The 20,929-nt window shown below is 37.4% G+C and overlaps 1 protein-coding gene across 6 annotated transcripts in view; it reads right to left on the bottom strand.

Annotated features, from left to right (window-relative positions):
* Positions 1-1,808: 1,808 nt before the first annotated feature.
* CCSER2 (coiled-coil serine rich protein 2) overlaps positions 1,809-20,929 on the bottom strand; it is a 164,357-nt gene continuing 145,236 nt past the window's right edge. For 4 of the 6 annotated variants that reach the window (XM_066349889.1, XM_066349890.1, XM_066349894.1 and 1 more), the window contains one exon: positions 1,809-5,287. In XM_066349889.1, the coding sequence (XP_066205986.1) occupies positions 4,472-5,287 (816 nt within the window). In that variant the 3' untranslated portion in view covers positions 1,809-4,471. Of the gene's footprint in view, positions 5,288-13,017; positions 13,058-19,014; positions 19,112-20,929 lie in introns of all 6 variants that reach the window. The other 2 variants (XM_066349891.1, XM_066349892.1) reach the window with 2 other exon arrangements.

Genomic DNA, 20,929 nt, shown 5'->3' with positions numbered 1-20,929 from the left:
CAGAGTTTACACACACACAATCAACCAATGAACAGCATTTAAATCTTTGTGGAAAAAAGACATCCAAGAAAAAGTAACACTGTGGAAGTCAATGTTGAGAACAACAAGAATATTTTTATAATTATTAACTTTATTTTTATTTACTATGCCAACATTTTCAGGAAACAGACTTTACATCCAGTTTTCAAAATTCATTTTACAAGCAAATTCTAATATATTTACTTTGAACTGATATTTTAATCAATGGGAAAAACAATACTGCAGATATTAAAGATTGTTGTGGGTTTTGTTCATAGTTAGTAATGACTTAGAGATGTTAAATTCTTAGGGTCAGTATTATTTTGTTATGGTGATGCTTTGCAAAGGAGAAAATGGATAGCTTTTCTCCAACAGAATTAAAACATGTATCTTTAATCAATAGCAACAGTTGTAGATTAGCGCCCACTATCATAATCATTTATTCAAATGCATTCTTTCAAATTACTGCAGCAGAAAAACCAAAGGGAGGTGTGGAAAGAAAATGAGAAAATATAATTCAAGCCTCAGAATTAAGAAAAAACAGCAAGGCTGTCATCCTTAAGGAAAATTTCAGGTATTTGTATTATAGCTATAGTTAATTTTCAAATGTGTGCATAAGCATGCAAATATAAGCACCTGCACTAATTTAAAAACATGAAAACTAGTGTATAAATTTGAGAGTAAACAGAAATGTGCTGCAGTCTTACTGATCTTCCTCGCAAGCCTATCTGGTGATTTCAAATTATATCCTCAGTGACCCAGAGACCAGGAAAGCATCAAGACAATTCTGCTCAGAAATGAAAAGTGTAACTCTGTGTCTGTAACACCATCTATGCCACAGGAAGATTTAGAAGTGACAGCTAATAGAAGGGTCATGTTCTACTTCAGTGGTAGTCAACCTGGTCCCTACCGCCCACTAGTGGGTGTTCCAGCTTTCATGGTGGGCGGTAGTGGAGCAACCAAAGTATAAATAAAAAGATAGATTTAACTATAGTAAGTTGTTTTATAAAGATTTATTCTGCCAAACTTAGCGAAAATCCGACATAAAGTACTTGGTAAGTAATTATTATTATATGCTTTAACTTGCTGTAACTCTGCTTTATAAATTTTATAAAGTAAAGTCACTTCCCTACTTTATAAATCACCATTACTGTGGAACCGGTGGGTGGTTAGAAAATGTCACTACTAACAGAGATACAAAAGTGGGCGGTAGGTATAAAAAGGTTGACTACCCCTGTTCTACTTGATGCACTGAGTAAAATACTTAAAGGGTTGAGACATTCAAAGAACTTAGTGCTTTTATGGGAAAAGTGACATGCTGAGGATATAACTCTGAAAGGTTGTACTTCAAACAGCAACAATTAGAAATTTATTTCAACAAAAAAAAAGCCATACCCAATAGGAGGCATGTTGGTATTTCAGGCACAGCTCCAAGCAATTAAGCTCATTAAAGTGCAAATCTGTTATTTTCCTTTATATTCAGGTTTTTACTTGTTAAAATACTTAGTAGGCTCCCTAATACCATTCTAGATACAATGAACAGTAGTATATATGCCTGAAAATATTGCACAAATTAAAACGAGACTCCAAAAGAAAAACGCTAGAGGGTCTCAGTCTTTAGAAACTTTCTAAATGATTTAACATCAAAATGATGTGATCCTTAAACGCGCACCAGTATTGATACGCTCCTTAGACCAAGCTTTCTTTAAAAAAAAAAAAAGATATGCATCCCATTAACAGCCAAATGTATAATTCTACATACTCTAGTAATTTTCTTTTTCATAAACGTGAACCTTAACCAATCCTGAGACAACATGTCCCTCAGGACTTGAGTTCATACTGCCACCATCGTCACTGAAATCATAAGAACGAAGGAAAAGAGTGAGCTACGTCCTTGTGCAGGGCTCTTGGAACAGGGTTGATATGAGAAGCACTACACAGAGATGAAGCCAAAGCAGGCGAGTTCATCCTCACCTCACTTCTGACTTAACATTTACCAAGGAGCAGCATAACCTAATACTCTAGCTGCTTTTAAAGACAATTGCAGGTGCTGACTTTGTTGTTTTGTGCAAGCATCCTAAATTTTCCTCTCAAGTATATTATGCTCTATAATTATAATGATGAGCTTTCTGCCAAGATTAAGGCTCAACAAAGGTACAGAGAGCGAGAACTGATGGGTTCATTCATAGTTCTACAAATTCATCAGGAAGAAGCAAGAGCAGGAAAATATGAGAACAAATTGCAAGAATCAGTATTTTCATATAACAGGCAAAGACATTTCCCTCAGATTAGGAGTTAAAAATAGTGTCAGCTCCAACCCCTGGCACCCTGTGACTGAGTGCTGGCGCCGTGCCCTGTGCTCAGCAGCCCTGCTCAGTCCTGCAGAGTCAGGCCTGGGAGTTCTGTTACAGAGTCAATCCGTCTCCTGTTAGGTCTCCTTCTCCTGCTGCCTTCTGGTTTCTTAGCATTCCTGTCTCTTCCCCAGAACCCTGCCCTTTCTGGATGTGTCTGAAGAGTCTTTATCAACTGCCAGCTCAACCAAAAAGCTCCTGATTCACCAGCATGTTCTACTTTAGAGAAATACAGAGTGATGATAGACTATATGCAACCCATGAGATCAGATTTCTTTCTCCTTCAAAATGAAAGACCACGTGCCCACTTACTGCTGCAGCCATTGCTGCTGATCTCCATGAGCAAACAAGAGCTTTGCTCACATGTCTGACCACTCTATACTGACACTGTCTGGACAGTGAGAAAACTTCCTGAACTCTTGTGCTTCTCCTCCTTCAGAAGTGCTGTCACATGCAAGCACAATGCTCACCTGTCACCACACCCAGGACTGACTGGTTCCTGACCAGCAAATGGCAAACCCGCTCGAATGGTAAGGGAAGGCTGCCTCAGAAGGACAATAATCACCTCTTGCAAAATTTACACTAGAGTGCCTGCTATTATTTCCCCAAAAGGGGCTGACGATTTCACCGACGTACATTTTTAAAAGGAATCCCTAGAAATATGAGTGATTTTTTTTACCAGAATCCTTTTATACATTTTTGGTCAGCTGATCATAACAAAATTTACATAGTAAAACCTATTTCTCTTAAAGACATGAATTCTAACTAAAGCAGCAACAGGCGAGCCACCTGGAGAGACCATGATCTGGGAGAACAGGAGCCCATTTATGAGCCGGGAAGTGCGGTCTGCAGCATGATTATGTCAGTACCTCTGGTCCCTTGGCGGTTCCACCGCCGTCTGCCTAGCACGTAACAATGCACATTGCCATTGATATAGCTTTTAATACCTTTCAGTATAACACAGGTTCCTCTTTCTAAATCTACTTTTCCAGAAATGGTCAAACATACACTGGCATAAAAGGGAACCCTGGAGAACTCAGCAACACTAAACAATTGTGTTTTCTAGCTTTCTCAAGATAGTTTTACTTCAATTTATAATTATTGCCAAAATATTTTAACTTGTTTTGCTACAGAAAATAGTCTTAATCCCTATGTATGGGATATTTACATACCATCAAAATTGTACGTTTTAAGTCCATTGTTCCAGTTTTCAGATATGAGCAAAAAGTCAATAAATATACAAACTACAAAAAGAATTTAAAATAGATGCTGTGGAAATTTAGAAAAGCTACCATGGGTCACTAACCTATTGGGTTCAAACAGAATTACCAGCCCAACTTGAGCACCAACGTGTGATTAATGAGTACATCCTTAGGTACGGATTTCATGATGTACCTCAAGCTTTCCAAACTTCATCCAGTAACTAAACAAACAGAATGGTGTGTGTGTAAAAAAACAAGATGTTAAAGTCAAAGTCATATATAATTGATTTATATATAATATGAAACATTTTAGCCTGGGATAGTTGGTAAATACTGAGAGTACCTTGCTGATCCTAACAAGGAAAAATAAAACTTACATAGACTCCCCATTAAAGGCCTGATCATAGACCTTCCAAATGTACAAATCACTGGGCAAAACTCTGCTTACAGGCCATTGTCTTTCATTATCACCAAGTCTTTAGTTAAAATAATAACCATATTCACAAAAGGGATGCATGAAAGAGTGAGGCTCTTGAGAACCACAATTAACACAGACTTTAAAAGGACTAAAATAAGGAAAGCACATTTCTCACCCACTAAGTGAAGTATTAAAATTTTCTGATGTGCAGAGGGACAGATAACATGATTAGAGCCTCCTGCAGGCCTCTGACATGAGTAAGCAAACTTTTGTGTTTACCTGAGACAAAGACACTTAAATGCTATGTACTTCAACCAGGATATAAAATGGAAGAGTCCAAACTAGTAGAAGCTTCCACATTTTAATTTTTAAGATTTGCAAGTTTTCAAAGGGACCTCCATCATGGCAGCAAACTGCATGTTAAACTATTACAGAATAGACTGTTTAAAAAAAAAACAAATTGGCAGGTGATGGCTATGTACTTAATGTATCTTTGGTTTAGGAAGACGAGAATATCGACTAGAGGCCAAACAATCCCCAGAGTTCAAACTGCCATTCGGATGCTGCATGATTCCTTTTCTCTTTGTTAGTGGCCTTGGGATGCTTGTCTTGGCCTGGAAGTTTTGAGGCTCCAGTCGGGGGTTGCTTACTTGTTTTTGTTTGAAAGTGCCAGAAGGAGGGCGGAGCTTAGATGCTTTTGGAGTTAGATTACTTGCGAGATTTGTTTGACTAGATGTTAGCTGAAGTTTTGCGGAATTACATGGTACGATTATGGGTGAGTTCTTACAGGTGGGAGTCCTACTTGGAGATAATTCAGAAACTGAAGGAGGTACTGAGGAATTCAAGATGGATGGCTTCAAGAGCTGCAAGGGTTTGGGCTGAGAAGTGCAGTCTTCCAGCGCAGACTGAATTTTCCCAAAGCTCTTAGCCGGGTCTGCTGTGCCTGACTGGGTAAGTGTTTGAGGAGTGGGCACAACCTGCGTGTCATTAATTTGATCATTTGCCAAATGATAAGGCTCTTGAACATCCACGGTCATGTTCAAGTCTGCTTCCAACGACGTACCCTTAGCCACATCCTTAGTGAGCTGCAGGCTTGAGAAAGCAGGCCGCTCTCCCAGACCACAGCTGCTTTCTTGTTGCAAGTCCTGTTTGATGCTTTCACCCGGATGCACAGCACCCTGATGTCCGCCCAGCACCGCGCATTCACTGTGGTCCTCGATAGGTGGCGACTTTATTAGTTTTCCCTGGGCGTGGTCTGTGGGTCTGGGAAGGCTGCTGGAAGGCTGTAGTACTTGAGGCTATTAAAATTAAAAACAACATTAACAATAATTCATTTTTGAAATGCCACCCGGAATTAACATAAGTTCCAATTAGGCCATGTTGGTACTTACTAAGTTTTAGTTAGATGTGAGGTTCTTTTAAATTAAAAAATAAATTGCAATAATCAACTGAATTCATGAGACACATTACGAGAGTGATAATGCAAACAAAAATGATACAGGCAGTGAGCACTAAACAAGACCAAAATCAAACAGGAAAAAAAAAATCTGAACATACTGATTTATCGTTGAAAAGAGATTCTTGCCTTACTTGATTCATTAAGTATTTAAAACTTTATATGAGAGTTTGACAAAAGGATTTCCTGGCACCATGGTTTTACTCTCCATGAAGCATTCAGATAGTATCTGTAACCTTCAGCATATTACCAATTTTTAATATTTTTTTTAAAAAAAGCTACATAGCACTTGATCACACTTGAAGAGAGGAAGTATTATTGAAGTGTAAATTACCAGCAAATAAACAAGGTTTAGAATGAAGATTATATGCTCAGTTGATATGAAATTGTAATGAAACAAAAATAGGTCAACACGCTTAGCTAATGTTACCCTACCTTTAATATTCTGGTTAAAAAGTATCAGAACAAAATGTTCTTACCATATGTGTATTCTGTCTCACTGTGACAGGAGGGATCACTACGGTTCTTCTATGGCTGATAGGTGGAAAACAGATTATCTTGCTCAAGAGAGAGCAGCCATTTAACAAAATCACAAATGACCGGCCTCTGGAATGATGGCTGAGGGTAAAACAAATCTGAAACTGCCTGGAACCTGAATGAAGCTCGGAAGCCTCCAACAGCAAAGTTCTTTGGAGGCCAATATGCCTTCACATACTTTTCTGGAGCTCAGTGTGTGGTTATACACAAATCAGAGGAAACATGCAATTTCTATCACTTTTGTGCATTCAGTAAAGAAATAGGAATCTTAACATTATCTTTCAATGACCCAAATAGTTTATATGGGGCCGAGCCTATTGGTTATGTCTTGATATAGAGGCGGTTGCTATAAATATATAACCACACACACACACACACACACACACACACACACTTTCTATTAACTATTGTGGGCTGAAAATATAAAAAAGCTTGGCACATGAACTTAAAAGACCATTTTTTACTAATAAAATAACTTTTTAAAACTATGCTAATTCATAAACAATCTACACAGTATCTCTAATTTCCCCCAACAGAAAGGGGATCTATCTATATTGCATCCTTTGTCTTGAACTTTTCTCACTTCCTTGAACAGCCCCTGGGCGATGGTGGCCAGGCTAGCAGCGAGGGATTAGATATGGCAGCGTACCAGGGACTGGGAACAAAGGTCACTGACTCGTGGACGGATGGCTGGCCAGGATGCAATAGGGCTGACTTGCTATTCAAAAAATAATAAAATCAAGAAAAATGAATATTCAAATTAATCCACAAAGAATGTTACATTAAAGTCTTATTTTAAAGAATGTTTAGAATAAATAAGCCATTTCAGTTTTACTTCAAGTGAAAAATGTCCTAGACTTCCAAGTCAGTGGGCATCTCATAATAAGTCACCATAGAGATGAGTAAACTGACTTTTAAGAAGGAAAGTACAAAAAAAATTAAAAGAATGAAGGTACTAAAATTATCATGTAACTAATTCATAAGACTCTCCTTGGGGTTCCCTTGAAAAAATGAGCATGCCAAAATAATCATATGCACAAGAAAAATGAGAATACAGAGCAGAAGCTCACTGAGCAAACTAAAATCTACGGAAGGGAAAGAGGAGAGCAGACCATGAGGGGAGAGAGGCGGCACCGGACAGTTCACAGAGAGGGTCGGTTTTCCCACTCACCTCAAAAACAACAGTCTCAAGTTAAAATCTTAAAGCAACTAAAACTTGAAATATAAAAAATGACTTCACTGTAATATGTCTATTGCCAGTGAGGAAAAAAGGTATAACTATGTGCCATCAGCTCAAAGCATAAGAAGGTATGACTTTTCTATTAAGATGAAGTAAGAAACTGATTTAAGAAAACCAACTTTCCAGAAAAGGGACACTGTGACCTGCAGATAAATCACCCATCTGCACGGTCCTCATTACTGTATCACCCAGCCAACTGCTGTTTGACAGAGGACCACGTGGAATACAGCAGACAGAAAGTCGTGCAGCTGACAGCCCACGCAATGAAACTCCACACCAAATAGAAAAGAATTAGAAAACACAGGTTTTTTCAAAATAAAATTTTGAGTCTTTCAACTAAGAAGAGTTACACTGAACATTATATTTAAAAAGTGTAAACTAGCCTGGTGCTGGTGCAGTGTATAGAGCAGGGGTCCCCAAACTATAGCCCGCAGGCCACATGTGGCCCCCGAAGGCCATTTATCCGGCCCCCGCCGCACTTTCATTGGTGGTAAGAGTACTGTATGTGGCGGCGCCGCAAAGCGCGGTGTTGCTCAGGTACAGTACTATTTCTGGTGACGCCGGTGGCACGCGTCAAGGCTCTGGAAGCATGTCATATCACTTGTTACAGCTAGCAGTGACAAATATGGAACCGGACATTGACCATCTCATTAGCCAAAAGCAGGCCCATAGTTCCCATTGAAATACTGGTCAGTTTGTTGATTTAAATTTACTTGTTCTTTATTTTAAATATTGTATTTGTTCCCGTTTTGTTTTTTTACTTTAAAATAAGATATGTGCAGTGTGCATAGGGATTTCTTCATAGTTTTTTTTATAGTCCGGCCCTCCAATGGTCTGAGGGACAGTGAACTGGCCCCCTGTGTAAAAAGTTTGTGGACCCCTGGTATAGAGCGTCGACCTCAGATGCTAAAGACCCAGGTTCAAAACTCCAAGGTCGCTAGCTTGAGTGTGGGATCTTAATAGACATGACCCCAAGGTCACTGGCTTGAGCCCAGAAGGTCGCTGGCTTGAGCAATGGATCACTGGTTTGGCTAGTTAGAGCCCCCAGGTCAAGGCACATATGAGAAAGCAATCAACGAACAACTAAGATGCTGCAACTATAAGTTGATGCTTCTTATCTCTCTACCTTCTTGCCTGACCTGTGGTGGCGCAGTGGATAAAGCGTTGACCTGGAAATGCTGAGGTCGCCGGTTCGAAACCCTGGGCTTGCCTGGTCAAGGCACATATGGGAGTTGATGCTTCCAGCTCCTCCCCCCGTCTCTCTCCTCTCTCTCTCCCTCTCTCTCTCTCCTCTCTAAAATGAATAAATAAAATAAAATAAAAATTAAAAAAAAAATTTTTTATCTCTCTACCTTCTTGTCTGTCTCCGTCTCTCTCTCTCTCTCTCTCTCTCTCACTAAAAAGAGAGAGAGAGAGTTTAAACTATCACTTGATTATATCAAATAAACCATTGGTTTCTACATAATAAACAATGTAGATTTTATACTTTTACTGAAAGTGGTCTGATACAATTTCCCTACCCTAAAATAAATGTATTGTTTTAACATTTATTTAAAACTAATTTGGATATCTATTATACCACTGTAAAGAAAAAAGTCTCTTAAATTCTGATGGTTGCCAGATGGGACAGGGCTATAGGGAATGAGAGAAAACATGAAGGGATTATGAAGTACAGATTGTTGGTTATAGAGTAGTCACAAGTATATAAAGTACAGCATGGGGAATATAGTCAATACTATTGTAATAATTACGGAGGGTGTCAGATCGGTACTAGATTTATCAGAGTGATCTCTGTAAGTTATATAAATGTCTAATCACTACGTTGTATACCTGAAACTAATATAATATTGTATGTCAACTGTAATTAAAAATAATTTAAAAAAGAAAAACTCTCTTGAAGATCAAGATGTGACTATAGCAGCGGTTTTTAACCATTTTCATCTCATGGCACACATAAACTAATTACTAAAATTCTATGGCACACCCAAAAATACATTTTTTGCCTATCTGACAAAAAAATTGGTATACTTTTGATTCATTCACACCAGACAGCTATTGCTGTGTTGACTGTTGTCATTTTTTTATTTGACAATCTAAGGGAAATGAGGGCAGTGTCCCTGACTAAATAGTCAGGTACTGCATGTTTAGAAACTCTTGTGGCACACCAGTGAAAATCAGTGGACTACAGCAAGGACCAAGGAGATGACCTGCTCATGATAAGTGGAAGCTTGCATAGCACTGGCTGTCCACTAAGCACTGGAATGTCATTAATTACCTACTGGCAAGTTGAGCAACAAGCTGCCTCTTAACATCTAGCAAGCAAAGAGATGTGTTCTGATAGCTTGTTGCCTGCAGTACAATTTCCCCAAATTCTAAACACTCAAACTGTATTAATACAAAGATAAAATGTTAACAATTCACCTTGCCCACATTCACTACTGTTTCTATGCCCTCAGACATCTTTAGAATGAATTCTAAATATAAACAAGATCCCATGTTCTCATGGGTAATAAGATCAACAGGAAGAAATATTAAAGATCATTCATTCGTTTTTTGAACTGTCAATGATGCATCATGCACTATTAGGTGCAGGAAAATAAGGAGCTGAACACAATGCTCTTCCTGTAGTGGAGAAACCCAGTAAGGGAGATAGGTAAACAAACGAGGCCATGTCTCCAGACACAGCACGGGGAACAAAAGGAAAACATATGCCTGATCAGAGAGGGCACAGAGGGCATCCAAGACTCACAAACATATCTGAGTTTTAAGATGAGTAAAAGTCTGCCAAGTAGACACAAAGGGACGCACTATGTGTACAGAAGACTACTACAGGCACAGGCACAGAGGCAAAAAAAGAACAGTATGTTCTAGTAACTTCAAGCTGTTAGACTGTATTTGGAGAGCACAGTGCTGGTAATGAGTGTAGGCAAGGGTCAACTCATAACTCATGTCAGGCTAAGTAGGTCTGACTTGTGCAGCAGATAATTGGAGATGATAAATTTTAAGCAGCAGAGTCATTAAAATCCAATGTGTATCTTATAACGTCACTCGGGTGGAATCAGTGAGGAAAGTAAGAGGAGGGGATGAGATTGTAAGCAAAACAGCTAAGCAGTGTGCCGTTGTTACGAGCCCAGGTGATAAATTATAAGGGTCTAGAATGAGAATAGTGAAAGAAAAACTGGAGAGAATTGAAAGAGATTTTGAAGGTGGGACAGGTAAGTGGCTGCTCAGGATGAATTTAAGACAGTCTCAGGTTTCTGGCTTTAAAGATGCCAGAACACACCTCTGGGGCAGCTGCCCACTCATTTCACAGGCATCGAAGCCAGGAAGACTCGGGGCAAAAGGAACCCCCACTACCTGGGGACTTCAGGAAACTGCCACAGTCACAAATAAGTAGAACTTTACTACTCGATCCTTGCAACTTGTAGAAGGGTTGGTTAGTGCAGCTTTAAAATGTGGACCCATCCCTAGATTTAAAGAGCTAAGTGCTCCTAACTGGACTTCAGTAATTTCAAGTCTTACTTTTGTTAGATACAAAGACTTTAGCACACTATTCTGAGAATTCTCAGAAGCAAGGGTTACATATGTCAAGGTCAAGAGTGCCAGCAAAAGACACTACTGAGTAATTAATTGTGCAAGGGATTGGTAGGCATCCTCAATGATAATCTTAAATGTCTGTTCTGGGCTACTTACAAAGATAACCAGAGACCATGATGAGTCCCTACAGGCATGCAACATGCTTTAGTCATTTTTTTGGTTGCAGTTGGTAGCCCCAGTATTTGGGACACAGTAGGAAATATATGTGTGTGTATTTTTTTGGAAAATACATATTTTCTGGAAAAATGAATAAATAGATAAAAGTTTTAGTGAGTGGTTATGTTCCAGAATTACTTCTTTGATAATAAATTATCAAAATAATACTTCCCTATTAGGTCAATGATACAGCACTAATAATCAAATAAAAACAAGTTTATCAACACACTGTTGGAAAAAATCTTATAATAGAAAAAATGTTTACCCTAAATAAGTTTGGGGTTAGCTTAATGATTCATGTTTAGAAGGAGAGCAGGACAGATCACCTTTTAACTTGAACACATATGTACCTACCAGGTAAGCCACAAATGTTTTTTACTTGGAGACCAGATCTTTCTGGATAAAATGAGTTGTGAAAATTATCTTAATAAGCATTCAGATATTTTCTACTTCTAACTATAATAATTAAATATATTTTACATTATTCATGTAAAATACTTATCACAGGACCTCCCAAAACATTAAATATACTCTATAAACAGTACCTATGATTTAGGTGTGAAAATGTTTAATTTAAGCCATGGTCATTTTGTAACTGGGTCTTGGGGGAAAAAAGAAGAGAGGCAAGTTTATAGCAGTGTAATAGTAACTGACTTGCTACGGAGTACAAGGTTTCAAGGCTCCAAATACATATGTCAACAATGTTGGTCACATCTAAATGTTTTAAATCCACAGCAGGCATATGTGGTATGACACAGAAGGCAAGGTTCTGTAAGTGCCACTCTGGAGCTACACTAGAGCTAGGACACGCAAGGCACTTTAAAGTTTACAAAGAATTTACATATGGCTCTATGAAGGAGCTAGTACAACACAGTACAAGATCACTTAGCTCTTAAAATCAGACTGATTTGAGTTCTGAGTTGTGACTCACTATCAGTGAGACACTGGGTAAATTATCTCACTACTCTGAGATGGAATTTCATAATTTATAAAAGGATAATAATATCTATAACACATCAAATCATTATAAATAATAAATGATCACAGATATACAGTGCTTAGTTTATTAAAAATACCTAAGAAATATTATACTCTGGGCTGAGAAAAGGGTTTCCCACCTTTCCAAGGGTAGGTAGTTAGACTCTACTTTGCATGTATGATCTCTAGTTATCACAAGACTATACAGGTGAGAGGTAATGTCTTCTGGTAAATAAGTAAGCTAAGGTTAAATGAACTTCAGTAACATGATCAAATTCATACACTTTAGCAAATGACAAAGCCAGAATTTGAACCCACAGAGAATTTAAAATGCAGTGCTAAAACTAAATTATTTTGTGCTATTTGGATAATTCCAATGAGTTCACAGAATTTCCGAATATGTAACATAGCCAGATAATTATTTTAAAAAACTCAATAGGCATATGCAATACCAACATTAAGGTACTGGAAAATGTCCTATTTTCTTCTTAGCTGATGTATCCTACACAGAATAATTCTCATACACCACATTTAAGCCATACTGTGGAGCAGTTGAAAAAGTGGTACCAAGGCACCCACTTAAGAAATACACTGAATACAAGAAAAGGCAAATTAGCATTTTTCACCAAGAAAAACTTCACCGTCACCAATCACAGCACTTCAAAGATTTCTAGTATTACCATAAGAGAAAACACTCATATCAGTTTCTGTAAACATTCTTGTTCTAAAGCCATCAACAATAAGATGGCCCCAGTTATATCAAATTCTGATGGAGTAAAAACATGTCAAAGTATGTAAGGTAGGAAGCAGGAAATGCTCTCAAGTGTAATAATGCTACTGTATAACAGAAACAGGAACTACCTAAAATTATTTTCTTGGTACATATGAGTTTATTATTAAATACATTTTAAAGGATAAAAGAAAGACAAAAATGGTGCCATCTCTAACATGCCTGTAATTTCATGCAGGCTCTGACATGCATCATGCAAACTGGGAATAAAAAACAAAAACAAAAAAGTGATTATGAAGAAGGTGGTAGGAAAAAATCTGAAATTGTACTGTACCACGCTTTGTCAGAGAAGTAATGGACTAACTTCTCCACTCCTTGCCAATGGCACAATGGGAGCGCAGAGACAAGAGAGAGACAGGACAATGGTGTCAGAGACCACACGCAACACTGAGGAACTGCCATGACTGGGTAGCAGCAGCAAACAGTATCTGCTTATCCTTTGATATTTTTTCCCTATACATTATTATTTAATATATTTGTATGAAGTAAAAACATTCTAATAGATTTATACTTTTTGCTAGAGTGTTAAACTTTTTTACAAGTTAATACCAATATTCATACCTCAAAACAGTGTATGTAAAAGGAATCACTTAAAAGGAATCACTTGTAGGATTTTTCCAAATAAAATATTCAAAAGAATTCTGACACAATTTCATTTCATATTCCAAAGATTTAAAAAGATTTAACTGCATGCAATCTCTTGTGAAGTAGAAATTATTTTTAATAATTTCAGTCTTCCACATAATAAACTAAATACAACTCAGTATTTGTTAGTTTACTTTTACTGCTGTTGCACTGAAGACCAGTAAGCGCATAATATGATCTTCGTGTATGTCTTAATGTTCTAAGTGAGGCCCCACACATCAATAAAGAGATGTCCCTAAGTGTAACTACAGCAGTCCCACCTTGTCTGCAGGCTCAGGTACCTGCAGTCTCAGTTACCTGTGATCAACCATGGTCTGAAAATCTCCATGGAATAGTCTAGAAACAAACAATTCATCGCTTTTTAAGCGCTTGCTGTTCTGAGGAATGCGATGAAATTTCTCTCCATCCCACCGGGATGTGAACCATCCTGTGCCCAGTGTACCCACACTGTATATGCGACCTGTTTAGTCACTTAGTAGCCCTATTGTTTTCAGACCTACAGTCACAGCCCAACAGTGCTGTGTTCAAGTAATCCTTTGTTTACTTAATAATGACCCCCAAAAGCAAGAAGAGTGATGCTGGCAACTCAAATATGCCAAAGGGAAGCCATGAAGTGTGTGTGTATAGAAAGGAAAATACGGGTTCGTTACTGCCCGTGGCTTCAAGCAGCCATGGGAGGTCTTGGAATGTGTACCGTGAAGAAGAGGGGAGACTACTGCAGGTTAAATGAGTTCTGCTTTATAATGTACCTGAACCCAATCCCAGCTTCTAAGGTTTCTTGGGAATCAGAATGCTCTTATTTCCTTCTGTCTTAGAATGGTGTCTCTCAATCTCAAAGAACTTAGAAAAGATACCTGATTAATAAATGTAAATAAATTCTAAAATAAGAAATTCAATGGCTCTTCTTTAGTTGATCAGTTAACTGCTTTTAAAAACTACCAAAGTGAATAACAGTGACTTAAGTAAGGATTTACTACACAGGCATGTCAGTACAGTATAAGAAGCTTAATTTTCATATCTCTAAGACAGAGAACCAATTAACATCTACTTTTGGGATACAGAGTAGTTCAGAAAACAAAACTAAGTAACATAAAAGTACAATTCCATTGGTATGACCAATATGTTTGGTATATTCATCCAGAGTAGGATACAGCAGGCATTAGAAATAGCAACAACTACAGCTAACGATCCTCCAATCTGCAGAGCAGGTTGTTATAAAAGGCTCACACAGAACACAGTAATTGCTGTATTTCTCATAATGGAAGGTGTTGAGAGAGAAACCAAGCCATGCCTAGGTTTATGGACAGCCTCCTGGACCATGAAGTTGATGCACATTTCTAGTCAGCCAATGACTATACTAAATAGCACTTGAATTAGATGCAAAAAGGAACAAAGAGCCATACCCTACATAAACCACACTTCAAATAAAATTTACCTACTGTAAAATTGAATTTGTTCATTTTTACTGAGTCACTCTAGATTCCATTTCACTGTAAGACATTTTATTTTTATGAAAAGTCACTCCTAAAGCTAATTTCGCATTAAAGCACTGAAGCTGAGGCACTCCTTAGTCACACGGGAAAGCCAATCAGATTGAGCCATGTTACTGCATACCTCATAAGCATGCTTTGACAGTTTAATAATATATAACAAGCATGTCTAGAAAGGGCACAGCCTTAAATTAAGTAACACCCTTCTAGAAATCCATGTAGGTGAAGGGAGATGCTAACATTGACCTGTACACAAGAACGACCTGCACTGCAACAGTATTTCTATTTAACAGCGGGGCGGGGATAGGGGGGTGGAAATAATACCAATGTCCGACAGGACAAGATTAAATAAATTAGAGTATATCTACATGGTAATAACATAAATCATTAAAATGTTTTCAAGAAATAGTTACTATATGAAAAATATGCACATAATGATACTATGTGGAAAAAAAGCAAAACAAAAAATTGAGAAGAAAATATGAGAATATCATATGTCCTAAGGCAAAGGACTATTTCATGAATCTTTTATCTGAATGTTAAATATACACACAAATGTGTGTTGGTTTAAACACATAGTTTCATTCAATAAATACATACTTGGTTGTAATGTAATTGTTGGTTTTCAAAATGGTTTGTGAAACAACCCCTGAAGGTGGTAAGAGCAGGATATAGGACAATGTAATCATCATTCTTAATGTCATTCTGTATCCACAATTAGTTATTTTATAATATAAATTCAGAAATCAGGCAGCACTACACAAAACTGTTGGGCTGTTAAGATGCATTTTGTTATTTTGGTGTTTCAAAACAATTTTTTTCTTCCTATCTAAGTTATTGCACATGTGAGGTAAAGGTAGATAGGATTTCTAAATTCTTTCAAGCAAGATGTTAAACAGCAAATTTTAAAAGTTGTTTTAGGCATGGTAAGAAGTTGGTATTATTTCAAAATAAACTTTTTGAAAAGTCAAGTATTCCTAGAAGCATATGCTCTAGCAAGAAATGCTATTTGAAATTACCATTAAGGCTTTTTACTTGCCAGAAGTTAATTCCTTTTATTAAGTTTTTTTCACGATGTGGTAGGTTAATCAGTGTTGAATCTGACACAGCTGGCAGCGAGACAGATGGAACCAGTGCTAGGTATGTCGGTTTGGGCAGCAGCTGCAGTGCCTGCTGACAGGGGGAGAGCCTATGTACGTCGTCTCTGCTAACCCAGAGAAAATTTTCATTTGAAATCGGAGGACAGACATCCTCAAGTTGAGACTAGTGATATACTTGAGAAAAAATACATAAATCAAAATGTTCTGAGAAAGAAAAAAATACTTAAAGACTAGGATTTTCTTTTTATCTCTATTTTTCTAGAGCCATTCTTAAATTTGGCAAGGGATTCCTCATACACTGCAGCTTCCTTGAGGGACCAGAGCTAAATACTCCCTGTGAACAGTAGTGATTTCATTCTGCATATTGAGACTGGGCTATCTTTTTTATGCTGAAAAGTCTAGCTTCTATATTTCCAATTAAAGGTAATTCACTTAAATTGATGTTCAAGAGGGCATCCAAAATAATGTATTAATGAAACAGATTATAATGTAGGTGAATTCTCTCTGCCATCCCTTACAGAATAAATTCTCCAAAGAAGTCAGCACTAGGAATCACATCCTAACTAAATGTGGAGACAAACACAATTCACTGAATGTTTAGTGTAGGAAAAGAAGAGATCTGTAAAACTACTGGATTTACTCCCATAACTCATATCCTTTTCTTCTCTATATTTTATCATTAAAAAGAAAAATAACATGATTTTATTAGTAAACTGCTTCAGCTGTTCTCAGGGTAAATTCAAAATAATGTAGTTTAGAACATATTTCTCCTCTAAAGGAACCTTTCAAGCTCAGCTGTCAAAAAATAAGAACAAGTCTAGTAGTCATCACTCCCCACAAACAAGTCCTACAAACCTCAATGACCAAACCCAGGGCCAGTTCTCTTAGCTGTGTTAGCCGGTGGAACTTACCATGGAAAGACTCGTGTGTGTGTGTGTGTGTGTGTGTGTGTGTGTGTGTGTGTGTTTTCTTCTCTTAGGCGGCTAACACAACCAAACTCTGGAGAACCAAACTTTTCTTGTGTGTGTGTGTGTGTGTGTGTGTGTGTGTGTGTGTGTGTGTTCTCTTAGGCGGCTAACACACCCAAACTCTGGAGAACCAAACCTTTCTTCTGTGTGTGTGTGTGTGTGTGTGTGTGTGTGTGTGTGTGTTCTCTTAGGCAGCAAAACATCCTAACTCTGGAGAACCAAACCTTTCTTCTGTGTGTGTGTGTGTGTGTGTGTGTGTTTTCTTCTCTTAGGCAGCTAACACACCCAAACTCTGGAGAACCAAACTCTCCTAATAAGTTGGAGATGCAGAGAAAGGAGGTTTGACCTTGAAAAGCTAGAGACAGATCTTGATAGCAGCACTGCAGGACAGGAGCTGCTTCATAGTTGGAAATGAGAAAGATAGCTAAACCTAAGAGGACAAGAGGAAGAAGCATTTGAAGGTAGAAAGCCAATGACTCAGGGGAGAGATAAGAAAACTCTAAAACTGTACAAATAAACTAGTGAAATTGATGTTTCTGAGAAGCATGTTTTAAAAATAAATCTAAAACTATTTGCAATACAAAATAATTAAGCTCAAACTTCAATCCCATATACTGCTAGCTGAGGAGAAGGAGGAAGGAGAAGAAGAGTGGGGGAAAGAAAGAACAGGGGTAAAAATGGGCTTCAGGTGGGTGTGCTAACCTGAGGTGAACCTGTCAAACCATGCTGCTTACTGGTGACAAGCCCAAAATACACTATCATTTGTTATAACAGCACTTGAAATTCAGATGAACTCACTAGAATTTAGTGTAATACCGTATGTGCTAGAAATCTTTAAATAGAGGAGAAAAGAAAGCAACTTGAAGATAAGAGTAAAAAGAAGGGTTTACAGAGATGGTGTGCGTTGGAAAAGCAGGAGAAATTTCTCTTCTCACTGCATCCACTAAACAAACTGACCTGCTCTACTGGGTAACCTGATATAAAGCTTATACAAACTCTCTGCTCTATCTATCTTTAAAACAAACAGTGCCAAAGGCAAGGGGAGGCAGAGCAGTAAAAAAAATAAACTCCAAACCTGGTCTCAAATTCACATTAATACCTAATAACTTTAATTAAAAAAATTTATCTGAATAAATCACATTTTTAATTGCTTAAAATTTCCCCCTTTTGAACTTTTGAAACATCACACAGATATGGATAACTTATTTAAAAAAACTGATATAATAATAATTTATGAAAAAACTGAATCACAAATCAGACTAAATCTATGAAGAAGGTAAAAAAGTGACTCTGATTGCAAGTATTTATATCTCTTTTTCATTAACATTAGCTCTTCTGGGTGACTTTTCAAAAAAGATAAAATATAATCAACTTACCAGATGTATTTAAGCACATAATATAAAATAATGAACAATTTTTGTAAAGCAGATTTAATGTAAACAAACCTTTTAAAAGCTAAACAATTACTAAATCATTAGAAATGTTAGTAAACCATGCATATTCAAAAGCCATTTCTTCTATACTTGTAAAGCAGCTGGTAAATTACAGGGAAATATTAATTGTTAAAAAACACCCTTAAAATTATTTAAAATATTTTTCTTTTAGAAGACAGTGAAACGTAATCAAATCCTTTTGTTTAACAAATGTTTAAAGAAATGTGCAATGGTCTAATAAGTCTGTTCCCTAAACAGTATGCATCTGTTCATTTTACCACCGCTGATAGTGTCTATTTTTTAACATAACCAGTTAAAAACAGTTTTTATTCACATATTTCAAGATCATGGAAAAAGAAAATGCATTAGAGACAGATGCATGTCAGTAGGTCTAGGGCAATGGGTTTTAACAGCTTTAGAATGAAATTAACTTCAGACAGCTTTCCTAAAGCTCTAGTGGAGTCTATTTTCATGCAGTCAAGTGTTAATAGAGAGGGAAGCCCAGGGAGTGCCGGTTCAGCACTCGCCCGCCCGCAGGTCACCGTGAGAGGAGGTGCTGGGAAGGGACGAGTCATGCAGAAGGGAGATACTAGGAAGGGAAGACAGCAGGAGAGGAGTGAGAGGCACAGACTCACTCTGTCTGCGATGCGGGTGCGGGTGCGGCGGAGCAGTCCGTGGGGTCCCCTGGAAGGAGCCCTGCCAAGGAGAGAAGGAGGGAGCAGAATACCCACCCTGTGTAGAGAAAGACGGGCAGGGAGGGAGAATAAAAAAGGGAACCGAAATAATAGGAAAACCAAAGTCACACTTCAAAAAAAAAAAATAACACAACAGCAGTGTTAATGCAAAGACAGATTTCATTTTCTTAAAATACAGGCAGCTCAAATTACTAAAAAAAAAACCAATATAATTCCAAACCTATATTGTTTTCCATATATTTTAAGAAAAAATTATTTTCCTCTAATATCTGTAGGTAATGCATCAGAAATAAATATTCTTTCTGGCATACATTGATCATCACATATCTCTTTTTAAAGTAGTAAATTCCAGTCTAGCAAAAAATGAAAGCATTTAATAAGGGAAGAATGACTTGTGGGTGTTAAACACACAGACATTGCAATAATTATAAAACTACCAAAAAATTTGTACTTCTTTTAAAATCATAGGTTTTCAGAGGATTAGCAGATAAAGAACACTGGAGAGGTAGCAGACCAACAAAGCATTAAAAAGACTTCGGATACTGTGAGAGTGAGTACTGGATCAAAACCATGATCCAGGCCACAAGTTACACATGTTTATTTTTTAACTTGGTAACTTGTGGCTTCTTAGTTTTACTTATTTTAATAAAGATTTTCAGAATTAAATACATCTGGAATGCCATTTACTTCAATTTCTTCACTTTCTAGATAAAACTGGGTCTTCAAGAAAGAATTTGTTCAATATCACACAAATAGAACCAAATTGGGTCTCATGTCTCTTTCTAGACTCCTCACTGATGAAGAATATTGACAAATAAAACTATTGAAATACTACCACAAGGAAAATGAGCCCGTAAATCATCATACCCAGTTTAATTTGCAAAAGAAACTATGCAGTTTTTCAGACCAATTAATTTGACATAGAGTGATGTATTAGAAGATTACTAATGTAGATTACTGGTGTTTACAGTAGATCTCAAGAACACTGGTCCAAACAGAAATTTGTTTGCCACCTCTGTATCAGTAACATTCCTGGCTCAGTTCAATATAATCAGATACTTTACATTTAAGAATAATCCTACATTGCTCACTATAAGTCATCCACTATAAAAAAAGAATCCATTTTCTACATTGATGAAAGAAAAAAACAGCTACAAGAAACTAAATATAATTAATGATTTTTAGAATATCCTAATAAAGATTGTTTTTTAATCATTACATTTTCTCCACTAATTCAGCCATAGATGTTTACAAAAATAGCTTAGAAAATATTTAAAAGGGTAATGACCCCAGGTACTCTTCATAGATATTACCTAATAGAACTCTATTTTGCTGTGTCAAAAAATTTGACACTAAACAATCCTTCAACCAGGAAGGAGGATGCACTTCCCTCCCTGTGGGCTTCACCTGTGTGGACTTCTACCCGCTGCACTGAGTAAAGGAACCTTCAGACAGAGATTTTGTACATTCGTACATAAACTAAATCAGCAGTCAGAGTCTTTCTCAAAGAACTAAGTTCTCTCTGGAGGTCCATGGAAACAATACTCACTGGGAGTCAGGGGAACTGTGTTTCTCCTTGGACCTTCCTTAAACCCTACAGCCTTGAGAAAGCCACTGCTCTTGCATGAGCCTCAGTTTCTTCATTTGTAAGATGCAGGGCTGGGTGTGCTAAAGACTGAGTATTTGTGTCCCCCTAACATTTCCCAGGTTGAGATCTGTTTCCCCAGTGTGATGGTCTGAAGGTAAAGCCTTTGGGAAGTGAACAGGTCATAAGGGTGGTGTCTTCATGAATGGGATTAGTGCCCTTATAATAAAAGAAATCTCAGGGAGCTCCCTCTCTGAGAACCAGGAAGTT

Source organism: Saccopteryx leptura, chromosome 9 (genome assembly GCF_036850995.1).
Source record: "Saccopteryx leptura isolate mSacLep1 chromosome 9, mSacLep1_pri_phased_curated, whole genome shotgun sequence".
NCBI classification, from domain to species: domain Eukaryota; kingdom Metazoa; phylum Chordata; class Mammalia; order Chiroptera; family Emballonuridae; genus Saccopteryx; species Saccopteryx leptura.
This window is presented reverse-complemented; position numbering and strand designations above follow the sequence as displayed.